Below are 24,953 nucleotides of genomic sequence, written 5' to 3'. Positions count from 1 at the left end.
ACACTTGATCATCTACATTTGCTCTCTTACAACACTAAACTATGTTTTCTACCTTTATCTTGTATCTACCTACCACTTCAGCATTTTATTAAAAATAATAATAATAAAGAGAGAAATGTGGTATCCACATATAAATCAAGTATAAAAATCAAATGAGTATTCATATTTGAACTGACTGTTTATAGTTCATAATGCATGAGCAAAACTGAAGGTTTCTGTGACGGCTGCCCTTGTAATGTTCACCATGTAAGAACTTATTCACAATGTAAGAATTTGTTCTCCATGTAAGAACTTGTTTGTTATGCCTCAGAAGATTGGAGACTGACGAAAATTAGGCTTCGGGTGGATTAATGATTGTGCATTGAGCATTGACTCCCCTATACAGAATTTTATTGTTGTTAACAACCATTTGATCAATAAATATGAGAGATGCCCTCACACACACACACACAAAAAAAAGTATTCACTTCCAATGGTAAAATAATAAGTAACCGGGATGTAATGAATATAGTCAAGATATTGTAACAACTTGGTATGGTGATAGCTGGTACCTAGAATTGTCATGTATATAAATGTTGAATCACTATGTTGTACACCTGAAACTAATGTAATGTAATACCGTGTCAACTACCCTTCAATAAAAAAATAATTATCTACAAAAAAAAAATGGGCATAGATTCTGAATAAACATTTTTCCAAAGACATACAGATGGCCAACAGACACATAAGACACTCAATATCACTAATCATCAGGGAAATGAAAATCAAAACCAAAATGAGATACCATCTCACACCTGTTAGAACAGCTATTACCAAAGATAAGAAATAAGTGTTTGGCAAGGATGTGTAGAAAAGGGAACCCTTTTACACTGTTGGTGGGGATATAAATTATTATAGCCACTAAGGAAAACAGTATGGAGGTAATCTCAAAAAATTAAAAATAGATCTACGATATGATTCAGCAATTCCACTGCTGGGTATCTATCTTAAGAAAATGAGAACACTAATTCAAAAAGATGTATGCACCCCTATCTTCCTCACATTATTTACAATAGCCAAGATATGGAAACAACCTACATGTCCATTAGATGTATGAATGAATAAAGATGTGGTTTGTATATACACAACAGAATACTACTCAGTCATGATAAAGAATGAAATCTTGCCAACATGGAAGGACCTAGAGGGTATTATGCTAAGTGAAACAATTTAGCCACAGGAAGACAAATACTGCATGATTTCACTTATGTGGTACCTAAAATCCAAAACAAACAAAACAAAACAAAACCCAAACTTACATAAGAGGACAGACGGGTGGTTGACAGAGGGGAAGGGCATTAGGAGTAGGGTTTTGGGGAAAGGGGATTAAAAAGCACAAACTTAGTTATAAATAAATAAATCATGGGGAATATAATCAATTGTAGTAATTTTCTAATGTGACAGATAACAACCACATTTATACAAATACAAATGTATACAAATACAGAATCACCATGTTGTATACCTGAAACTAATATAATATTGTATTATATAGATACAGCACATCTACTGGGTGTCCAATCTTAAACACTACTTTTCTAGTAAAACAAACCAGATACATTACAGAATAGAAGGCAAAATTTGCAAAAATTTTAAGGATAAGTCGTAGACCAACATAATTTCATCCTTTTGGCATAGGACCCTAGACCTTCTCAAGGTACCTCCTCCTCTGACATTATGGGGTATTTGGGAAGGAAAACCTGAGAAGCACTGCAGTATACCACAAGATTACACTAAATGGGCCAAAGTATTAGGCTTATTTTTGTCTTGGACATTTTCCCTTTCTCATTGGCAGCTGTAATTTCATGTTATTCTTCCTTATAGCCCTAAGTGTAAGCCTCTAAAATTTGCCCCACTTGCAAACTGCTGTTGGTTTGGAAAACAAACATCAAGCTTATTATGAAAAATGTAAATAGGGTCCAATGTACTGTCTTATGAAGAAAGAAACACCAGGTTTGACATGTGGGCTTTGAGATATTCTTTAGCTTGAAGGATTTATTCCTTACATCTAGGTTCTTACTAACAACCAGCTAAGCAACCCCAAACAAATGAGGTATTAGTATACTACAACCCTGTCAAAGTTTCAGATCAACTGGAATTTCATGAATAAAAAAACATTAAACAACTGGAAAAAAAGGACTGAAAATATACCTATAAGTTCAGCAGGTTTGTTTGGTCTTTTGTTAATGAATGTTTCAAATGCTTCTTTCATGGCGTTGATAAATTTTTCATTCTTCAGAAAACAGATATCAATTATATGGTCAACCTTATCTTTAAAATCCAGCAGTTCTTGAACCATGGTTTTATCTTTTTCAGGATTAATTACAATAGTGCTGCCAAATGCCTAAAAAAAAATTACCACTTTTTACTAGAATTGTCTATGAAAATAATCCCCAAATCATATATTAAGGAGGTAGAAATTAAAAGCAAGATAAAGCTGTTTCTGAAGTCAGTAAAAGAAAATAAAGTGATAAAACACCCAGATTGATACCATTCATCTATAACCATAAAATAAGGAATGACCACTTGGTATACAATATCATAATGAGGTATTACTTTAAATCTCTAGGCTCTTTCCCCATACTCTTAAAGAAGTCTGCTTTGAACTTTTTAAAAATGGCACTCTGGCTTCATGTGTAAGATTGAAGAGAGAAATTTTGGAGCAGGAAAGTCCTCTTTCTTTTTCCACATTCACTGTTGCAAGTATTGGAGTTAGAGATGTCGTCACATATTAAGAAGGCAACTGTTTTATTGCTAATTTGCCACACAGCTTTCATTTTCAGGACAACTGCTCTCAAAACTTTCATTACTTAAATAAAATGGATCTAAAAGTAAGAAATCCTTGCTGACATGCATTCTGGGTATATAGTTTATAAGGCATGAGAGAAAAAAAAAATCACAGGTTAACTGTTAATACCTTAATGTACTCAATCCACTGCTGCAAGAGAACCTGAACTCCACCTCGAACTCTACTGAAGAGCTGATACAGGAGAGATAAATCTTGAATTCGGTTTTCATCAAGGAGGTTATTTAAACCTGAATTTTCAAACATTTTAGCATTAAAAAGCATTGAACAAAAATGTCAGATATTTTAATGAAAATTAGTTATTAAAATACTGGTCTGAACTATGACTAATCTATAAATTTTATCATGGAGATCTGTTTAGAATTAAACTCAGACAATCACCTTTCCAAGTGAAAAATAAATACAGGGAATGTTAGTCTATATATAAATTTTTTTTTAAACCCTAACTTTAGTCTAGATGGTAGATCAGATGTATAAACCAATCTATAAACACTAGTTTACATAAACACACAAAAGTAACTTGTGTGCAGTAGCCATATTATATCAGGCATTAATTAATGTATGTAGCTATATTTCAGAGTATTGGATCTGGTTGTGGTATATCAAAAACTATGCATTAAGAGGCCAAGTTTTTTTTATTAAGGTATCATTGATATACACTCTTATGAAGGTTTCACAAGAAAAACAATGTGGTTACTACATTCACCCATTTTATCGAGTCCCCCCCATGCCCCATTGCAGTCATTGTCCATCAGTGTAGTAAGATGCCACAGATTCACTGTTTGCCTTCTCTGTGCTACACTGTTTTCCCCGTGACCCCTCACACCACGTGTACGAAACATAATACCCCTCAATCCCCATCTCCCTCCCTCCCTCCTGATCCACCCTCCCCCATCCCTCCCCTTTGGTAACCGCTAGTCCCTTCTTGGAGTTAATAGGCCAAGTTTAAATGAGGCTCTAATAAATTGATTTTTCAGAATGAAATAATAGTGTAATTGCATTGAAGTTCTAAAATATATCCATTTTATACAAAATACACAATGGTTTGAAGAGAAAGGTAAGACTTTTGCCTATTTGTGGCATTGTCAAAATTGAGGGTACACTCTTAAAAGATCACTTGGGATTAGTACAAGTGCTTGGTTTTACATGCTGTGAACAAAAACAGTGTAAAAAGGAATGCCATTCCTTACTGTAGTCTTACAAATTAAGTCAAGATTTCCCAAATTACCACTGTTTCTTTACTGGTGTTGGTGGACAACTCTCCTCTCAGTTCCTGTGACTTTAAGTTAAAGAAAAGGGCACCTCCTCTAAGTTTACTGTGATGAATATGGAAGAAGGGATGTGTCCATCCTCAGAAATGCAGCCACATACTGTCAATCTTTTAAAAGAGTAATCTTCAAAATTTTTTCTACTTGTTTGCTGCTACCATTTTAAAAGTAATCTCTTATTTATAAATGGCCAATTACCTTTCTGAAGAATTGCTGTTAAGTGTTCACCTAGAAGCTGTTTTTCTACAGTAGCAATTAATGACTTCCTACAAGGAAAAAAAGTTTACAATTATTGACATTTGACTTTGCTGAAAATTTAAAGCCCCTCCTGGGCAAAAAAACATAAATAGCTTGTTTTATGTTAATTTGAATATTCCCATCCTATGTATAAATTTATTGGTGATCAGAGTTCCCCTACTTTATGCCTAAAAGGAAAATACTGTGTATTTCAGAATTTGATTTACATCGTGAAATAATATTTCCATAGTCTTGCACTGGCAAGATTAGTTCAAAGATATAAAATGGCTTTTTCCAAGTTTCTCTGTTTTTGTTAGGAAGGCAAAGAAGTTATCTATGCTGTTTACAGGAATCCCTTGGTTGGTTTAGGAAAGCACAGAAACAGTTCCTTCTAAGAATTTTAATCAACCTGAAGATTTCAAAGATCACATTAGCCTCTAATACTATTTTTAAACTATGTCCTAAACACATACACACAGCCATAATCAAATATTGATTAAATCTAATTAAGGAAAAGAACAACTTGAACTTTGCATTATGAAAACAATTGTTGAAAATCTCAAATCACATCCAAAACTAGTTACTAAGAGGAACAGGTTTGGGAATGCTGTAAGGGCTTTAAATGATTGAACAGCACAGGTTAAGGCTATTAGACTGAGCATGTAATACTTACTGGGTGGTCTGATCTAAGTAAGTAATAAGTCTGTCTGCTTCTTCTTCTAGACGTTTGTTAACATGATGAAGATATTCAGGAACCTACAAAGATAGTTTTTTATATTATTGTTTTTCTCCCCATAAATCATTCAGAAAATGCCAAGTCCAAAAGATCCTGGGAGCAGCCCTGTCAAATGTGACAGGGTTGAATCATATGTAAAATTATAGGTAGAGTTTATGATCCAGAATTCTGGCCTTTAAGAAGAGAGAAAAGAAAGGAGCACCTAAGTGAGAGAAGAGCATCACCATGTTGGGAAGGTAAATGCAAGGGCAGTTTATGTTCTATCAAGGAAAGCTCTATTGTGAGACACAGTGGATTTATTAGTCATGAGTTTTAAATACCTCTCTTTCCTGCATTAATTTTTGGCCTTCAGCTGCATAAAGCCGGTTAGTTTCTTCCAAAAATCGTTGTTCAAAAGAATCTTGATAAATCTGAGAACGGAGAACAAAATGAAGTTCACTTATTCAGCAAGTATTTACTGAATGTCCTCTATGTAAATAGTACTATGGATTTGGTTTTTAAATATCAAACTAGGAATACCAATCAGCTCTGTTGTAAGTGAAGTAGTTAACTTACTTGCAAATCAGAAAGCATGCTTAAAAGGCTTCGGAGTAAACTTCTATCAATTGCTTCACCATTTCTTTCCCTCTCAATCAAGAGAAGAATGCCATCAATTGTCTTATTCTGGACTTTCTGATCACTTATAATATGAGCCCTAAATAACTCCAGTCCCATGTCCCTAAAACAAAAATAATATATAACCTAAATTAATTGACAACAATACTACTTCTGGAGAGGCTTGCTTAACTTCTCACCACATGTTAATTAGGGTGACAGACTTCAAAGCAGCAATGGTAAAAAGATAAATTCCACACATTTTAGAGAACATTATTAGATCAAAGCATACAGGACACTCATTTTATCTCTAACGAGACACAAAGCTAAATTCTTGTCTTCTTCCATAACTAAATTTTGTTATATTATTTCCTTTGGTGGATTTCTTCCTTGGTTAAATCAAGAAACAATATTGGTTAAAAGATATAAAATGGTCTTCAATGTACTGGTAATGAAGGCTTCACTAGTCATTTGTCATCAAGCTTCAGTACTCAAAAATCAGTACACTCTCTGATAACTGCTATAGGTAGATGCTAGGCAAATAGGGAGAAGAGCTCATCATACAATTTTATTTTCATTTATTCATGGAATTTGCCATGATAATGTTAAAACTCTTGATTAGCAACAAAAACGACACACTCATAGGTAGTCCAGAGCAAACTTCATCCCCCTGGCTAACAAAAAAACTTCATAAATTATTATATATATGCTTAGGGAATGTTATCTCCAATATTAGCTTAGGCAAAACATAATTAAAAAGGTAAAACTGCTATAAATGTAAGTTTTGAAGCTAAATATGGGTTTTTAGAAGAATATTTACAGTATCACTCTCTTCCATAAGTGTAGTTAAGATTTGACTATGATTTCTGACAAATCGTTCCATAATCTTTTTCTGGCATCCTTACCAAATGGAGGGTAGCATTGAATTCTGAAGAACGTAAGTTCTATCCAGAAACAAAAAAATGCTCCTGATCATGATCTGCCAATGAAAAAGAAATCAAATAATTTATATATTTTATGAAGTTGAAATATTCACTCTCAATAAAATAAGAATAAAGTTGCAGGGTTCACTTGTATATATATAGACTAGTAGTATTAAACATACAGATCAACATATCTACTGTATATACACCCATACCATTTTTACGAAACTATTCTACTGTCTTAATCCTCACTGCAGTTTCCAGAAAAAGGATACTTAAAATGGGCCTATGACTTTGCAACTTGGGAAGTAACTGAAAATAAAAACAGGGACTCAAAGGAACACACATACAAACCTTCCTCAGAAATAGCGCTCAGGATGCTGCTGCCTTAAATTGTGTATGTGGTATCTGGGGTTGGGGGTGGATTTTTAAGATTTTCAATTTAACAGAATATAGGTATACTGGATTAAAAAGAAAATGTTATACAATGGAATATTCAGACATAAAAAGAAAAGAAATTCTCCCATTTGCAACATGGATGGAGCTAGAGTGTATTATGCTCAGTGAAATAAGCTAGGCAGAGAATGAAAAGTACCAAATGATTTTACTCATTTGTAGAGTATAACGACAAAGCAAAACTGAAAGAACAAAACAGCAGCAGACTCACAAACTCCAAGAAGGGACTAGCAGTTACTAAAGGGAAGGGGTTGGGGAGGGCAGGTGGGGAGGGAGGGAGAAGGGGATATTAAGGGGCATTATAATTAGCACTCACAATATAGGTAGGCCACAGGGAAGGCAGTATAGCACAGAGAAGACAAGTAATGACTCTATAGTATCTTACTATGCTGATGGATAGTGACTGCAATGGGGTGGGGGTGGGGAACTTGATAATATGGGTGAATGTTGAAATCACAGTGTTGCTCATGTGAAACCTTCATTAGATTGTCTATCAATGATACCTTAATTAAAAATAAAAGAAAAAAGAAAAATCTCAAAATAAAAAATAAAAAAATAAAAGGTTATTATGACCTGTATAAGATAAAATACAGGACTATCAAGTGCCTTCATAGGTAACCAAGTATAGCTGACCCTTGAAAAACATGTGTTTGAACTGTGCAAGTCCACTTACATGGATTTTTAAAAAATAAACATATTGGAGAACTTTTTGGAGATTTGTGACAAGATGAAAAAATTTGTAAACTGCGTAGCCTAGAAGAAATGTTGAAAAAATTAAGAGAAAGGTATGCCATGAATGCATAAAGTATATGTAGATACTTGTCTACTTTATCATTTACTACCGTAAAATCAGCAGTGGGCTATTAGTAAATTTTTCGTGAATTTAAGTTACACGTGGATTTTCAACTGCACAGGTCAGGATCAACAATCCTGTTATTTATGGGTCAACCGTAGTGGTCAGGATATCCATCAAGGCTGACAGACAGAATAAAAATTTTTCATGAGATAAATACTATTTGGTTAAGTGTGACAAAAATTAAAATCATCCTAAGGTGTAAGTCCCTCTAAAATGTTGGTTTACTTAACTGAACCAAAATTAGTTTCCAATTTAGGACAAGAGCAGATACTGAGGTGGTCCCCCTTACTGTGAATCTTTTAAAACTAACATTCCTGTATTGGAAGAAATTAATTTTTTTAACTACAATATTTAGCTATAATGGGATACTTTTTTCAGCTTACCATTTGTCTGCAATGGTTTTGCCAGCATCGATCAATCTTCTTTAGAAAAAGAACACTATCCAATGAATCCTTGAGATATATGTTAAGGATATTTTACAGTGCTTAGTACAAGTAATACATGCAATGTAAGAGTACATTTGTCTTAAATATGGAACATCACATACTTAATTGTGAAACAATACAGCACTTAATTAAGGAACAAAATGTTTATTTTTTAAACCATAAAAAATTTTAGATCTCACTAAAAAATACCTTTAAAAACAAGTCTTAGACATAACTGAGTATTGTGCTTTCAGTTTATGTTTTCCCTTTTTTTTTCAAGTGGAAAGTTGCTAGGACAAAAAGGGTAAAGACATAAGGGCATCTTATTTACACTGAAACCACAAAGTAGATTTGGACCTAATTAAAGCTGAAGTCAAAATTGTTTCTTCTTTCCCTAGAAGGAAAATGAACAAAAATAACAAATATACAAAACACAACCACTCCATTTCAAGCTGGCTTAAACAGTGAGGGATAGGAAGCAAGGGAGAAGATGAAAATGCAAGTTTTTTGTTTTTAAAAGGATATTCTCTGAACTGGTGAATTTGTGCTTTGATGTGATCTTCACAAATCTGTCTCAGCTGTTTGTACAAGTTTGCAGAAATCTTGTATGAACAGAGATTTTCTACAGCCTTCAAGATTAAACACATAATTGTTTAAGGTGAGAATGAGAGGAGGGGAGTCTGATTATTTACTTGAAACTCTTATTTTGTTATCTTTATCATGTCAATTTATAAAAAAGGCTCTTCCTCCACTTAAAACATGAAGTAAAACAACAAAATATCAATGTGGGTGAACTTTTCCATAACCAATGTATTGTACCAAAAACCCCCAACACACACACACACACACACACACACACACACAGAATAATGTATTTATTATGGCTGTACAGGTTAAGGGTGGAGGTAATCAAGCCAAATACATCATTGGATGTGAAGATACCCAATTTATAGCAACTATTACATATAAATGGTATCTTGTCCTTAACATGTTAATTATTTTTATAAGCAGAATTCCATTTTGAGTCTGAAAAATAATTTCACCAATTGTTTATGAGATGGGTTGTGCAGCTGAACCACCATTGAATTACTTACTTATACTTTCTTTGGTTTTCCTAAACAGAACAATTCATAAATTATTGATAGCAGTTATTATAAGTAGGATGTAACTAAACATTAAGTATTTTTCTCCAACATTTCAGTTTAAGGATATTTAACTACAGATTTAAAAATCTGAACAACTGAATAAACATTAATTACAATAGAAATAACTGTATTGTACTTCATTCTAGTAGTTGGATTGGTGGTTTTTTTTACTCAGATTCCCAAAGGACAAACTTTAGATTTCAGTGAGTTTCTTGCTTTATGTATCAAGACTTTCAAAAGTAAAATGACACAGCACAAGTCTTTGGATCAACCGACAATCTACAATCCCAACTAGTAATGACTTAAGTATAACACCAGGATTCCTTTTTCACCACAACAAAAGGCAAAAATTCCATTGAAACTGACTCAAAGGGAGAAGGGAGCATCCAGGTTCTGCTGGTTGAAGTGGAATTTTTTAAATATGTAGTTGGAAGTCATATCCCTGTATGTGGGTCCAGTGAGTAAGTTAGCAAATAATACCACTGGAGGAAAGTCAGTGCACCTTACCAGGAAACAGCAAGCCAATTAGACTCAGCAGCTGGGGACGAATAAGAAGGCTGAGTCTCTACTGGCCACTTCCCATATGGCCTTGGGCTAGGCCACAAATGTCTAAAGGTTGCATTTTTGTTTATTTCCTGTGCCTCTCTGTTCCCATTGGTCCTCTATGGATTCTTCCCCCTTCCTCCTTCAGATTCTCACTGTTTCTTGGTGTTCCTTTTAGTGACTTATTATCTGAGCATTTCTCATTTCCCTGCTTAGATTCTGTCTTCAGAATTCATCTTCTCCACATTTCCCACTTCTAGTGCTTCTCCAACTCCTACTTCTCCCACTCTCTTCTGCTGGTTCCTTTCTCAAGAACCATGCAGTAGTTCTCACTGGACCTATCTTCTCACACATGATACCATTTTCCCTTACTACTTGGCCAGGCCCCACTTCTTCCAGTAAGCTTTCCTTAACTGCCTCAGCTACCAGTGACTCACCTGGCACTATCACCAATCATACCACACTGACTTGTCACTGAGTCAACACGGCATCTTTTTATGTGTATAATCTGTCCCTCAATTCTCCATAAGGACAGAGACCATGTGCTCATTTATCTACATGTTAATACTTATGCTTTGAACCAGGTGAATATAGTAAATATTTAAAAATCTGATCTACTTAAAGCTAGCAATGTGTCCTGCACATAGAAGGGGCTTATACTGTAATAAGAAAACTGGCCAGAAAACATACAGTTATGATATCCTGTGCTATTTGCTAAAATGGGGATAAGCATACAGGCAAGGCCCCAACCTAGTATTTAGGGCAGGGGGAAGTCATGCAAGGATTCCTATGTGTAGGTAAAGAGGTAGAGTCCCAAAGACCCTGGGGGAAATGGATAAAGAGCTAGTGGAAATAGTGGGAAACAGAGGATTAACCTGGGTTTTATGTTTACAGCCTCACGTGTGTTTAGTTGGAGGATGGTTTAAGATGTTAAGGGGCAAGAAAAGCAGGAAAGGCAGGAGCATCTAAGGTGAGTTTTGAAGGTCAAGTTGGAAGAGAACACTCTGCTTCTCCAATTTAAGCTTTGACTGCTTCTTAACATATAGACCAGCTCTAGTAATTTCCCTTCTTTGAAAGCCTCCCATCAAGTACTTCTTCATGTGCTATTAGGAAGAAATCCCATAAACAATACAAAGGACTGAATTGTGCAGTATGGTACATGGTCTACTATCACTTACGTAAAAAAGATAAAATGAATAAAAACACAGAGTTGTTTATACATGAAGTATCTCCAGAAAGATAACCCCAAAACTAGTGTTTGTGGAGAGGGAAACTAGCAGGGGGGAAGAAGGGTTGGAGGATGGAATGGAAATGAAACTTTTCATTACATGCTCTGTAATATATTTTGGACTTTGAATCAGATGAATATATTAACTATTCAAAAAACTTAAATACTTGCCTCACACAATAAAACCCTTTCACCTTCCCTACCACGAGACTTTATAGCATGGTATTCAAGGTTCAATCTTGCTATTTATGGCTGTTTATAATCTTCCATACACCCTGTGATCTAAACACTCTGCTTTCCTCACTTATAAGGAAGGTTTGTTTGAAGCAGTTGTGTATTGCCTAAAAAATGACTTCCAAAAATTTTTTGACAAGCCACACTAAAAAACACATTTTATGTCACAATCAATTGTACATAAAAATAAGTTAATGTAATTGAAACAAAATTTTCATGAAAGTACACTTATCATTACTATGTATGATATGCTCTGATGTTTCCTATTTTATTTCTTTAAAAAAAAAGCTGGTCACAAACCACTATCAGGAACCTACTAGAATATGCACCTTAGTGGCAAGGACTAGGTGATCTCTATAGGCCCATGGCATCTGTCCAGCTTTGTACAACAGTAATCAGTCACTGATTCAATACGGACTGAGTGTGTGTTTACTTAATACTCTATATCCCATTAGGGGCTGGGATAGAAACATGAAATAGAAAGTGCTAAGTCAATCTTTGAAATGCACTTTCAGAAATGTATTAATTATTTTACATTTCAGTAAACACTAGGGAAACCCCTGAAGTTTGATCTAGTATAACTAATTAGTAAAATAACCTCATTTCACAGGCAACTATTTATATTAAACAGATTATAGATAGTTTCACACATCTTCTAAATAAAACTCTTTTCACTTAAGTTCTCAATCATTACTGGTAAATATGCTGCCTTACATCCTTTTTGAAGGTAGTCAGGTATAAAATAAAAACATTCTAGCAAAATTTAACCTTTATTCCTTCAAATCTTAGCCCCTTCCATACAAAATCCATCCATGTCACATCAAAATCGTATTTGAAAAAAAACAAACAAAAAGCAAAAATACACTCCAAAGAAAACATAAATGTGTAGCAAATGAAATGCAGAGCTACAGTTTGTAAAATGTGATGCTTTGGGAAATATAGGGTTTAAGAAACAGCAAGGACATAAAAGGTTGCATTTGAGACCATGGAAGGAGTGGCAATAAGGGTGAGAGAACTAGAATAAAAAATGAAGAGGATTAAAATAACAATTAATAAAAAGATCACAAAAAAATAAAGAATTAAACATGGTAAGGGAGGAAATCTAGAAATTTTTCTGAGAAAGATTAACTTCCCACCAGGGTGCTGAACTCTGGTCACTGGCCTAATAGACTGGGTCTTAATTCTTCAAACCATGCTTGAAGAAAGAAAAGCACATCACAAAACTCTTCAACAAGTGATACAACTATAAAATCTAAACTATCTTTTTACATCTATAAAAATGGCTATAATATACTCAAAATATATAAAAAACTAAACATTTGCAGAAAGGAAGCCAACTAATGAAACCTAAATCATCTTTCTTTTTACATCTAGTTAAAAGGACTTAAATAAAATGGAATGAAATTACCAAGATCTAAGAATTTATAGTTGCAGTTTTTTAAACAGCAGGCATAGAACTGATTAACATTCAGTAAAAAGAGCAATATATACTGTGACAGATTAAGTTTATAAATGTCAACAGAGTGACAACAGTTAAACTTACATGGAATATGACAGCTAGGCATCTCTGCTAAGAATCTAACTACTCTCCTAACTACCCACTGACTGCTTAAGCAACCAGGTTTACAATAGATAATAACTTACACTGAGGTGGACACACTACTTGCTTCCAGTCTTATGGTCAGCTACTCAGTAAATGCATCATTAAATAAAGGTTCATTATTTAAGATTTCTTTCACAAAAAGCTAGCCAAACAAGAGGTCCTGTTTGTTAACAGATAAACTAATCCCATTATTTAAAATATTACTTAGTAAAAAAAGTCACATGCCAAAACCAAAATTCCACCTATTAAGACACCACATGTAAAAACAAGACATTCTTGAGAAGTGCAGAAGTACACTGTTCCCAGAGAGTTCCCCTCTTTTTCTATTATTTTTTCAGTTTGTCTAATGGAATCTACTGATGCACATTTGGAAAGTAATCTATTTATCAGCCAGCTGTTCTGGCCCAGAGGGCTATATAATAAAATGTAATCTTAAAATAAAAATTAACCTTTTAAAAAAGACTCACTTCAGAGAAATGCAAATTAAAACCACAAGGAGATATCACCTCACACCAGTAAGGATTGCCAACATCCAAAAGACAAAACAACAACAAATGTTGGCGAGGTTGTGAAGAAAGGGGAACCCTCCTACACTGCTGGTGGGAATGTAAATTAGTTCAACCATTGTGGAAAGCAGTATGGAGGTTCCTCAAAAAAGAAATACCATTTGACCCAGGAATTCTACTTCTAGGAATTTACCCTAAGAATGCAGCAGCCCAGTTTGAAAAAGACAGATGCACCCCTATGTTTATCACAGCACTTTTTACAATAGCCAAGAAATGGAAGCAACCTAAGTGTCCATCAGTAGATGAATGGATAAAGAAGATGTGGGACATATACACAATGGAATATTATTCAGCCATAAGAAGAAAACAAATCCTACCATTTGCAACAACATGAGTGGAGCTAGAGGGTATTATGCTCAGTGAAATAAGCCAGGCGGAGAAAGACAAGTACCAAATGATTTCACTCATATGTGGAGTATAAGAACAAAGAAAAAACTGAAGGAACAAAACAGCAGCAGAATCACAGAACCCAAGAATGGACTAACAGTTACCAAAGGGAAAGGGACTGGGGAGGACAGGTGGGAAAGCAGAGATAAGGGGAAAAAAGAAAGGGGGCTTTACGATTAGCATGTATAATGTGGGGTGGGCATAGGGAGGGAAGTGCAGCACAGAGAAGACAAGTAGTGATTCTACAGCATCTTACTATGCTGACGGACAGTGACTGTAGTGGGGTTTATGGGGGGGACTTGGTGAAGGAGGGAGTCTAGTAAACATAATGTTCTTCACGTAATTGTAGATTAATGATAACAAAATGAATTTTTTAAAAAAGGGAGACAAAGGGAAAAAAAAAAGACTCACTTATCATCATCGGCATTGATGACACCAATATATAGCAGGTACTGTAATGAGTACTTTTTATTTTATTTACAACTAAACAACCCTGCCATATAGGTAGTGTCAGCCTCCCCATTTTGCAAATGAGGAAACCAAGGTTTAGAGAAGTAATTCACACAAAGTTGTCATGAGTGGCTGATCTCTAAACTAAGGCAGGCTGGATCAAATCAAGTCAGTGCATTCCTATCTAGGTCAAACAAAAAAAAACCCCCAACCAAAACATTAACCATTCCCTCACACTTATGCAAGATTTCAAGATTGTCAAAGACAGGTGATTTTTAAACTCAGGTACAATTCTTACTTAAAAGACAGTGTTCATTTACTGAGTGCAGATGTACTCAGAAAAGCATGTTCTTTTCTAGAAATTAAAAACTTGGGAGGCAGTACATGCAGTCCACACTAGGGACTTCCGTGCTTAAGCTTTAAAGCAAAATGCTTTTGCATGCATAGAAAAAAGTTCTGCACAGATACATGCCAAATAAATGTTCACTTCAGGAACAGAGGGTGGGATGGGGGAATGAGGGATTTGGAGAACTTTTGTTTGGTATTCTACCTACTTCTACATTGTTTCCATTTTCACAAAGTACTTTTATATTACATATCAACTAATCAAAATCAAACAAGCACCTGAAATCCAGAGAGCACAAAATAATTTTATTCCCTTTTATCCTTTTATCCTTTTTTTTGAACTCGGAACATCTCAAAATAATCTTTCAGAGACCAATCCAAAGGAACATTTATAAAATTAAGGTCAAAAACAACAAGAGTAGTAGAAATAAATGCTTTTGAATTTATTATAGATGTAATTAAGAACTAACATAGTGAAATACTATGAGAAACACCAAGAGTGATAAGTTGTAATCAATTTTAGACTAAAAAAATGTAATTTGAGCAACAGCAGGTAGAATTCTGAAGTACAAAAAGGAAAAACACAAAAAATGTAAGCTATGAGCTCTTGAAATACAAACAGATCTAACAGAATCAATTTATCAGGAAAAATACTTTTGAACCCCAAAGCTCTAAGAAAAATATTCAAGGTGAAGTAAACAGTGTTCATTAACAACCTCAATCAGTATGTTATGAACATGAAATTAACACATTGAAGTTAGTACACCAGCATACCTAGATAAACACCACATACATGCATGAATGAAAAAAATTACCTTCTTTGGTGACAAAAGAGTTTTCTTCCTAAAGTAAAACTTTGCTTCAAATAGTGCACTACAGAGGTACCTGAAGTGCTATGGTGCATTACTGAGGCAGCATGGTAGTGGAAGTGCACTGGACTAGAAACTTGGGCATTTCCATTTAAGTCCCCTGTACTGCCAATATATGACTCTGAGTGTGTTAACTTCTCTGAGATTTCCTCATCAACAGAGTGGGGATAATAACTACTATCTTATCTACTTCACACAGGGTTTCTATAATGCTTAAATGAGATGACAGAAAACAAACCTGCTTTCTTGGCTGTCATGCACACTATACAAAAAAAGATATTAGACCACATGATCTCTAAGGCCTTTCTAACTCTGATTCCGTAATTCTACTTTTATTACTGTACAACCCAGGAGCCATATATGTCATATAACAATATAGCCAAATGAGGTGGGCTTATCCTTGAGTAATCTCTAGTATTACAACCACCTAACATTTATACAGTATTATAATGCTTATAACATCACAGAACAACATTACTATGTGTTGGGCATCGTTTTGAGTGTTTTGCATGCACTGACTTGTTTAATTTTCATATCAGAAAACTGGTAATCTCAACTGACATATTACAATGAAAAAACACTGTGGCTTATGAAAAAGCTCTACTAATGATAACATCATCTTACATTTCTGTATCATAGTGCTTCAAGGTGTTTTCCACAAACATCTTACTTGATTCTTAGAGGCAACCCTGAGAGGTAGTTTTCCCTACTTTACAGAGGAGGACCCTGATGCTGAGAGAGGTTTAGCTCCTTGTTTGAGATCACAAGGGTCAGAACAGCCAAAAGTAGATCCCAAACCTGTCTTCTTACTCTTAATCCTCTGGGTAGTATGGGCTTGTCCATCACCATACCACCTCTGCAACTAAAATGAATAGATAAAAACTACAAATTTTGATAGCTGAACTGATGTAATTTCTTACGAAGTATTCATCAATACAAAAAAAATTAAAGCTATTGGACTCTAAAGTTTTTTTAATACACAAAATTGCTGACACTATAATGGAAAATAACATCTTGAACTGGTTGTGTCAAAAATACAACAGGGCAAAATATCTTGGTAGCAAGAAATCTGAAGAAGTAACTGCCCTTAACAGTTCTATTTAAATTAAACACTTCAAGTACAGACCCATTTATTAAGCAAAAGAAACAAACCTGAACCTCAGACCAAGTCGCTAGACTACAACCTGCTGCACATTTTTTGACTAAGGTGTGTCTTGTAGTCCAGGAGATTAAGACAAATATAAAGAGCAAGAAAAAGAAATAGCATGTCACCAGAAATCATCTTTGGGATCCAGGCTATGGATCTACTATAGACAACACAAGGTACTCCTAACTACAGATCCTCATGAGAAGGGTCCAAGATAAGCCGAATTTATACCAATATGACATACCCATGGTTTATGTCAGAATATGTGATGATTATAAAAGAGTGCATTAACTAATCAAGAGATTGTAATTTGAAGGGAACCAAAACTCTACATAAGGATGTACTTCAGAAAGTTAAATCCATATATATCCCACCTCAATTTATGCTAACCAAATCTGGCTATCCACATAAATACATACCTGATAGAGTTCTTCTAAATTGTATTTTATGGAAGTACTATTCTGGATAGCTTCCACCGCTTCTTTCAGTTTCTGCCATGTTTCATCTGTGTAGTTTTCTGGTAATTTAGGCTTATCTAGATGATATAAAAGGTTGAGATCAGAATAATATGTAGGATATAGTAACAGAAGGATCCAAAAAATACAATAATAATATTACTGTTTAAGGGTAAGTTGTGTTCTTTACAATTATTACACCTAAATATTAGTAACCACTGTATTTAGACTTAGCATGAAGAACAAAATTCGAAATGCTAGAATACGGTTTAAGTCATTTTGACTCACCTATTAAAACTGAAGGTGAGGTTTTTTTCTCCTATTGACTGTACGCTCCAAAAAATAAAAATTAAAGAATGACAGATAAAAAATAACAAGTCTGATCTTATTCCATCATGTGTAAAGCCTAAGTCTGTCAACATGAATTCTGTACCTGAGATTTAAAATACTGAGCACCTACTATGTGTAAGATACTTTATAAACATATTAATTTTCCTAATAATGCCCTGAGAAAGGTATTATTCTTCCCTATTTTGCCACTGGGGAAAACTGAGGCTGGAACTCATTTAGTAAGGCTTGCCCAAGGTCACCATAGCTAGTCAATGGAAAAACTGGGATTCTAATCCAGGTCTGTTTGATCCCCACATTTATGCAGCATCTACAGAAATGGAGAGAAACATCTTAATTCAGGTCTTAATTTAAACTACATTTGCGAGCAGAGTGAAATTTTAAAAAATCATAATGTCCAAATGACTCCTGAACCTGTAGTATTTTCAGAATGGAAAGAAACATCTTAATCCAGGCTTTAATTTAAACTTCACTGACCAGCAATGAGTATTTTTTTAAATGAGAACATCCAAATGCCTTAATGTGTTTTTGTTCTAGGTGAGAGAGGAAAAAACTCCCCCAAAACCAAAGCCTGTGAAACCCACATGCAAATACAATTCGGATCATAGTTCATCTCTTTAAAAAATCCTTGGCTATTAAATCGATATATTTTAAGTGAAACAGTGAACACATTAGTCAATTACAAATAATATGTACTTTAGAAAGGTCTACTACTAATTCAGAAAGATTACAACACTTTTGAGAACCTGGAGATGGGAGAGGAGTGATAGCAAAAAGAAAAGGTTAAAAATAAACAATACTATAACCCTCTGCTTGACACAAAATAGTGCATATTCCTGATTTCCACACTAATGTTGAAAACACAAACATGGAGAATATAGTTTTCTCAATACTAACATTGAACCACAAGGCACTTATCTGGTAAATATTACTTTAGTTCATTCATTTAGTTCTCCACTTAATAAACATTTTTCCAACCATCACCTGCCAGCTAAAGATGTTGAAATAACTTAAGTCAAAAAACAGAAACACAGTCAACAGATAAAAAGTAATTCAGCTCAGTAACACTTTAAAAAATTGCTGGTTTTTATTTGCATCAAAGCCTTCATAACACTCTGAACTGCATATCTCAAACACAAAATGAACAAATGTTCCTAAAAGCTGGTATTTAAAAACCCATTTTAGTGATTTAAAAAAACAGATGTAGTAACTGTTCCTATCTTTAGACAAGTGTGGTACAGACTTACTACTTTTGTGTACAAACAGCATCATTCACTTCCAAACCCTACCTTGGGAAAGAGATGCAGAGATCATAAACACTTTTCAGCAAATACTGCTTCCACAATTGAGTTTCAAGAATACAGTATTCAATATTATAAATCTAACTATAAATCACCTTTGAGCATGAAAAGATCACCATTGCTATCTGCATTTATAGGGAATTATAGAGAATTGGCCTACTGATACATAAAAATCAAAATCCCAGCAGCGTCCAAGTTCAAGCACCTGAAATAAATAAACCTTTAGAAGTTTCTCACCTGTAAAATCCGGATTGATCACACCGATTGTCAGTGTTACAAGGAAAAACAGATTAAATACAACAGGCTGAGACAGACCTCTAAATACTGCACAGAAACACCCAGGGTGCGTTTCAGCACAAGGATAATAACCATCCCCGGAAAATGAACCCTCCACCCAAAAAAGTACCTCCCTCCACCTCACTGATTATACATAAAACATTAGACCACCGCTACGCTGTTCAGTATATTAACATAGGCCACGTGACCGCTCAAGTGTCAAATCCTTAGCAGGTGATTATGGATTTTGGCCTTGGTTACCTTTAAAGTTCTTGATCACTAACTTCTTAGCAGAGCCAGGCTTGCTGTTAGCAAAGCTAGAGGCGGTGGTAGAAGATTTGGCTAGGCCGTTTGCGTGATGCGAAGCCACAGAAGAGATTAATATACTCTTATTTTTAAGTTGCTGCTGCTGAGATGTTGCAGCAGTTGGTGAAGACGAAGAGGAGGAGGACGAGGATTCCTCAGCCATCTTCGCATCAAACCCTACAAACTCCAGGGTGTCTTCAAAACGCAGCTTCTTCTGTACCGGTGCGTGGCTGGAAGTAGCCACTGAAACCCCCAGGCAGAAGGACGAGGTTGAAGGGGATGCCGAATCCCTGGGTTGTAAAGGAGAAGTGGAAGAGGAGGAATCAAAGTCTTCTCTCTCGTTACTACTGTTACTGCTGCTACTGCTGCTGCTGTTTAACTTTCTCTTCTTGGCAGAGGTGGGCGGAGTGGTGCTGGTATTACCATCAGTGGCAGCTCTGACCTCCTGAGCAGCAGCAGCAGCAGCTGAGGGATTGGGGGAAGAAAAACCTGTTGGAAACATGAAAATAGCGGGGTCAACAGGCAAAGGAGCATCAAAAACCTACGTTTATATGCCTGCGCGCGTGTAGGAGAGAAGGTGGCAATGCTTAGAGGGGGAAGGGATGAGAGAAGAGAGGAGAAACACAGAGGACGAGAAGGAAAGTGAAGCGGGGGGCTACACCGGGGAAATGGGAGGGTTTGGTAAGGCGGATAGGCTGACACCAGGAGTGAGCAGAACGAGGGGGGAGAGCGAATGAGGAGGCAGACAGGTAAACGGCCCCGCCGTCCCCGTCCCCTGCTTTTCGGTCTCTCTCCCCGCTTTCTGCAGAAGCGACACAGTAAGTCTGAGACTGCAGCTCCTCCTCCTTTTCTCCCTCTCTCCGGGAGGGGAGACGCCGTGGTTGGGGGGAGGGGGGAAGAGAACCGGGGCTTGTTATTGTCAATAGCACAAGAGGGGAAAGATGGCGGTACTTCCGGTCACGCGGCGGCGAGGGAGGGGCGGCGGCGGTCCCGGGAATGGCGGGGTGAAGAGAAGCACTGCAGGCGCCCGGGGGGCGGGGGAGCTGGCTCCTGGGGAGGCAGAGGGAAAGCGGCGGCCAGGACGCCGGAGACGCTCGTGCTCCTGCGCTCGCTTGCGCGCCCCTACCCTGGCAGCACTCTGCTCTTCTTGCCCGCCGGTAGCTCCCACCCCCTCCTTAGCGATCTCGCGGGAAGCCTAGCGCCGCAGCGCCCTTACCGGAAGTGACTGGGCAGACACTTTTCATAGCGCCCAGATCCCGAAGCCCCCAGGTCCGCAGGACTTGAGTGGGGGGTGGGGGAGGGAGGAAGGGGGGGGAGAAGAGAAGTGGAAAGGGAGGAGGGGGCGGGCCTTCGAGACACCTTCGGAGCTCCTGATTGGAGCTTTCTGAACGCGAGGCGGGCGGAGGTGGGGGGTGGGGGGTGGCGGGAGAAGCAGCGGGAAGGAGCCTAAAGGGGAGGGAAGGTGGTGACGCTGAGGGGCGGGGTGAGCTAGCTGGGAAAAAAGAGGAGGAGGGAAGGAGGGTGAGAGGGAGTCAAAAGTAAGAGAACGGAGAATGGAAACTTTGAAAGAGATAAAGGAATAAGGAGGGGTCGCAAGGCAAGGGGAGTAACCCGAAATGGAGAAAAACATAATCATGCCATTATGCCTGCTGCTAGGGAGGACTGTCATGATGTTAAGATAGGAAGGAAAAAGAAAAAGAGCCCAACTAGAAAGAAAAGGACTTTGTGATTTGGTTGAGCTGTAAATTGTTTCTTTGTATGTCAAGGACACCACTGACTCAATACTGAATAGGGTCTGAGTTTTGATATCTTTCTCAGTAATGTAACTGCAAATACTTTTACCTTCCAGGAGCATTTTCTAAGACGGCTGGCCAGAGTTAAGGGGGCATTCTAAAGCCAAGAAACAGGAAGGTAACTAACATCCCTCCCCGCAACATACAGCACAATTCCCAGGACCAACCCCAACCGCACCCCATCAGTCATTAACCCAGTAGTTTACAGACTAAACAAAGCCACTTCTACCAAATCTCAGACATTTTAGGAGAACAATATTGGCAAAGTCAATGTTTTCTACTAGTGTATTAAACAGCCCAAACCTTAAAATGGAAACCGAAATTTGCTTAAATTAGCAAAAAACTGTAAATTTAAATTATAAATTCCCTGTTGGGTTTAAAAAAAAATTTAAACTGAGGGCATTTGGGGGAGGATGGGAGAACACAATGTCAAATAAAACTAAACTTGCCAACCGTGATTGTTGTAACTGCAGAAATACTGAACAAGCGTGTATTTATTAAACGACTTTCTATGCCAGACACCGTACTAGGTCCCTGCCATTGAAAAGCTAATTGGGGAAAACAGTTTTAAAACTGATTTCCATTAAAGTACTATAAGAAATGTACAAAGTACTGTGGAAACAGTTGAAACGAGATGTGGGGGAATTCTGGAATAGTCAGAAAGAGTTTCACAGCAAAATTGACATTTATTCTGGGTCTCAAAGTGGGAGTTGCCAAACAGACAAGAGGGGAGAGGGTGAAAGGCTTCTGGGCAGTGGAAAGGAGCAGAACTGGAGTTGTGAAAGGGCCTGGCCTGTTGGAAATATAAAAGTTCACTGAAGTTGGAAAGTCGGATGTCTGGTTGGAAGTCAGGAAGATGAGGCTCAAGAGTGCGTGACACACAAAGCCAAAATTTTGGAATCTACCCTGTAAGGCTACAGTGGACAGCGTGGAGAAGAGTGAGCAAGCTGGGCTTTGAAAAGCACGGGAGTAACAGGATTGTGGTGGAGTAAAAGCAGTTTGTCTTGTATAGTTTGAGATAGACAAATGAGAACCCTAAGACTAAATCAGTTTTCTAACTTTGCTTAGACGCCCACTTTTTATTTTTTTGTCTTATAAAATCCTTGGTTAAAATGCAAATCCTCCTAGAAAAGGTACCACCTTGAGCCACTATCAGCTTTGTACAGTTCTCTGACACCTGGCTGAGAGCAAGGCTCTAAGGGAACTTAGCCCCCAGGGCTACAGAGAAAGAAGGTAGGGGCCTGAAAGGGGGAAGATTCTGTTCCTAACAGTTCCTGTTTTGAATATACTACATTGTTCTTGCTGCCCAAAATGAGACTGAACTCTGAAGGCAGGGGAAGTGTCCTAAAACATTGAAACTTCTTTACACAGCTGTGTCTCACTTGAACAACTGTGTAAATGCAGAGTAACTTATGTTTTTTATCAGTTATGTTATCAAATGAAAATAGAACAATGCCATTTCTTTATAAGGGAGGACGAACTAGCTAATTTCTAGGATTTAGTGAATAAGTTTGTTTAATTCATGTGGTTATGTTCCTTAGAAGGGTTTTTGGATGGGCCAGCTAATAATGGCCCAAAGGAAACCTTTTCTAGGAGGGTTTGCATTTTTTTTTGAGAGGGCATATCTCATATTTATTGATCAAATGGTTGTTAACAACAATAAAATTCTGTATAGGGGACTCAATGCATAATCATTAATCAACCCCAAGCCTAATTCTCAACAGTCTCCAATCTTTTGAAGCATAATGAACAAGTTCTTACATGGTGAACAAGTTCTAACATAGTGAATAAGTTCTTACATGGTGAACAGTGCAAGGGTAGTCCTATCACAGAAACTTTCGGTTTTGATCACGCATCATGAACTATAAACAATCAAGTCAGATATGATTAGTCGTTTGATTTTTATACTTGATTTATATGTGAATCCCACATTTCTCCCTTATTATTATTATTATTATTATTTTAATAAAATGCTGAAGTGGTAGGTAGATGCAAGATAAAGGTAGAAAACATAATTTAGTACTGTAAGAGGGCAAATGTAGATGATCAGGTGTGTGCCTATAGACTAAGAATTAATCCAAGCTAGACAAGGGCAACAAAACATCCACGGATGCAGAAGATTTCTCTCAAAACGGGGGGTGAGGTTCTAAACCTCACCTCTGTTGATCCCCAATTTCTCACCTGATGGCCCCCCTGTGACTGTGCCTGTCTTAGGTTGTTCCTCCCTTGAGGAATCTTACCCGTCTCTGGCTAACCAGTCATCTTCTGGGGCCATACAGGGAAATGTAAAGTTGGTAAGTGAGAGAGAAGCAATATTGTTTGAAAAGGTTAGCTTTTTACTTCTTTGCAGATTTATGCTCTGTGGCTTCTATGCCCAGCATTTGTCTTGAGGTATCTTTACCACTTGGAAGAATTATGATACTCGGTAATTTTCGATATGAGGCACGAATTCTACTAAAGGGTTGTAATTAGGAAGGAAGAAGAAAAGCTATAGAAGTAGCAGACGGAAGAAAACATGGGAAGATTGATTATTTCTTTGACATATCTTCTTTGGCATATGACATAACATAAGCATGTATAGGTTTTAAACTACTAATTAAATTGCGTACACATATTAACATAATAGGAATACAGCTACATAACAAAAGCAGACCTACAATTACCAGCCATATCCAGTGAAATCAAGAAAACCAGTTAGGTACCCTAGGCATTTGTGAAAACTTATCAATGATATGATGGATATTGTCTAACTGAATTTGAATAGTTTGAGAAAAATCAGACAAATTAAAACAACACATTCCTGGGAAGTGTTCACATCCCATATGTTCTTTTAACAGTAGATAGTCTATAGTCGCACGATTTTGGAGCACTGCAACTTGCACTTCTAATTCTTGGTTGAGTTCTGACAGTATAGATCCAGTCAAATTTGTTGTTTTACTGTATGCACAGGCCAGCTTAGATATCTCCTTCTTCATTCCAATGGCAAGTCCAGGAACTGGTGGGATGAATGCAGTTACAACTGCAACAGCGCCAGGATCTCTGTTGAAGTTTTTTGATGATCATCTTCTGGAATGACTCTTCCAGAGGATGTTGATGTTGGATCATATCCTTCATATCGTATCATGAGGGTTTGCATTTTAACCAAGGATTTTTCAAGACAAAAAAAAAAACTGGGCCTTGTTCTAATTCAGGTAATTATATTCCTTAGTAGGGTATATCCAAGTGGTAGCTATTTTAAAAATTACAAATATTAGTACAACTGAAAGGGATAGACATAAAAAAACTGCTTTTGCCATACAAAAAATAAACTGTTATACTAACATAAAGGATAGCTGAGTCGTGTTAATATTCAACTACATTCTAAAATACCTCCCAATTTGACATGGTTCTATAATCCCTTCAGTCTTCCAAGTTACATGCTGATTACAAAAGCACAGCTCCTTGGCTATTGAACTCTAGCTCACTTTGATCCAGTAGTCTAAACTACTATTATAGTTTTCCATGAAATATCCTTAAGTTTTGTGGGAAAAAAATTCTTTTCTTTTTTTTTACTTGGTGATTAATAATAATTAGCTTTTACATTTTACAACCTCATTTCATTTTGTGCCAGGTCAATC

The 24,953-nt window shown here is 36.6% G+C and overlaps 1 protein-coding gene across 3 annotated transcripts in view; it reads right to left on the bottom strand.

Moving 5' to 3' along the window:
- Positions 1-20,894, bottom strand: part of CUL4B (cullin 4B) — a 52,517-nt gene extending 31,623 nt beyond the window's left edge. For 2 of the 3 annotated variants that reach the window (XM_057496158.1, XM_057496159.1), the window contains exons 1-12: positions 20,760-20,894; positions 19,499-20,032; positions 17,277-17,392; positions 8,867-8,969; positions 8,299-8,369; positions 6,586-6,659; positions 5,642-5,804; positions 5,407-5,496; positions 5,024-5,106; positions 4,312-4,379; positions 2,957-3,075; positions 2,191-2,383 (exon numbers count right to left, since the gene is read on the bottom strand). In XM_057496158.1, the coding sequence (XP_057352141.1) occupies positions 2,191-2,383; positions 2,957-3,075; positions 4,312-4,379; positions 5,024-5,106; positions 5,407-5,496; positions 5,642-5,804; positions 6,586-6,659; positions 8,299-8,369; positions 8,867-8,969; positions 17,277-17,392; positions 19,499-20,032; positions 20,760-20,787 (1,642 nt within the window). In that variant the 5' untranslated portion in view covers positions 20,788-20,894. Of the gene's footprint in view, positions 1-2,190; positions 2,384-2,956; positions 3,076-4,311; positions 4,380-5,023; positions 5,107-5,406; positions 5,497-5,641; positions 5,805-6,585; positions 6,660-8,298; positions 8,370-8,866; positions 8,970-17,276; positions 17,393-19,498; positions 20,482-20,759 lie in introns of those variants that run through there. The other variant, XM_057496157.1, reaches the window with a different exon arrangement.
- Between the last annotated feature and the right edge of the window lie 4,059 nt (positions 20,895-24,953).

Source organism: Manis pentadactyla, chromosome X, assembly GCF_030020395.1.
Source record: "Manis pentadactyla isolate mManPen7 chromosome X, mManPen7.hap1, whole genome shotgun sequence".
Classification (NCBI taxonomy): domain Eukaryota; kingdom Metazoa; phylum Chordata; class Mammalia; order Pholidota; family Manidae; genus Manis; species Manis pentadactyla.
This window is presented reverse-complemented; position numbering and strand designations above follow the sequence as displayed.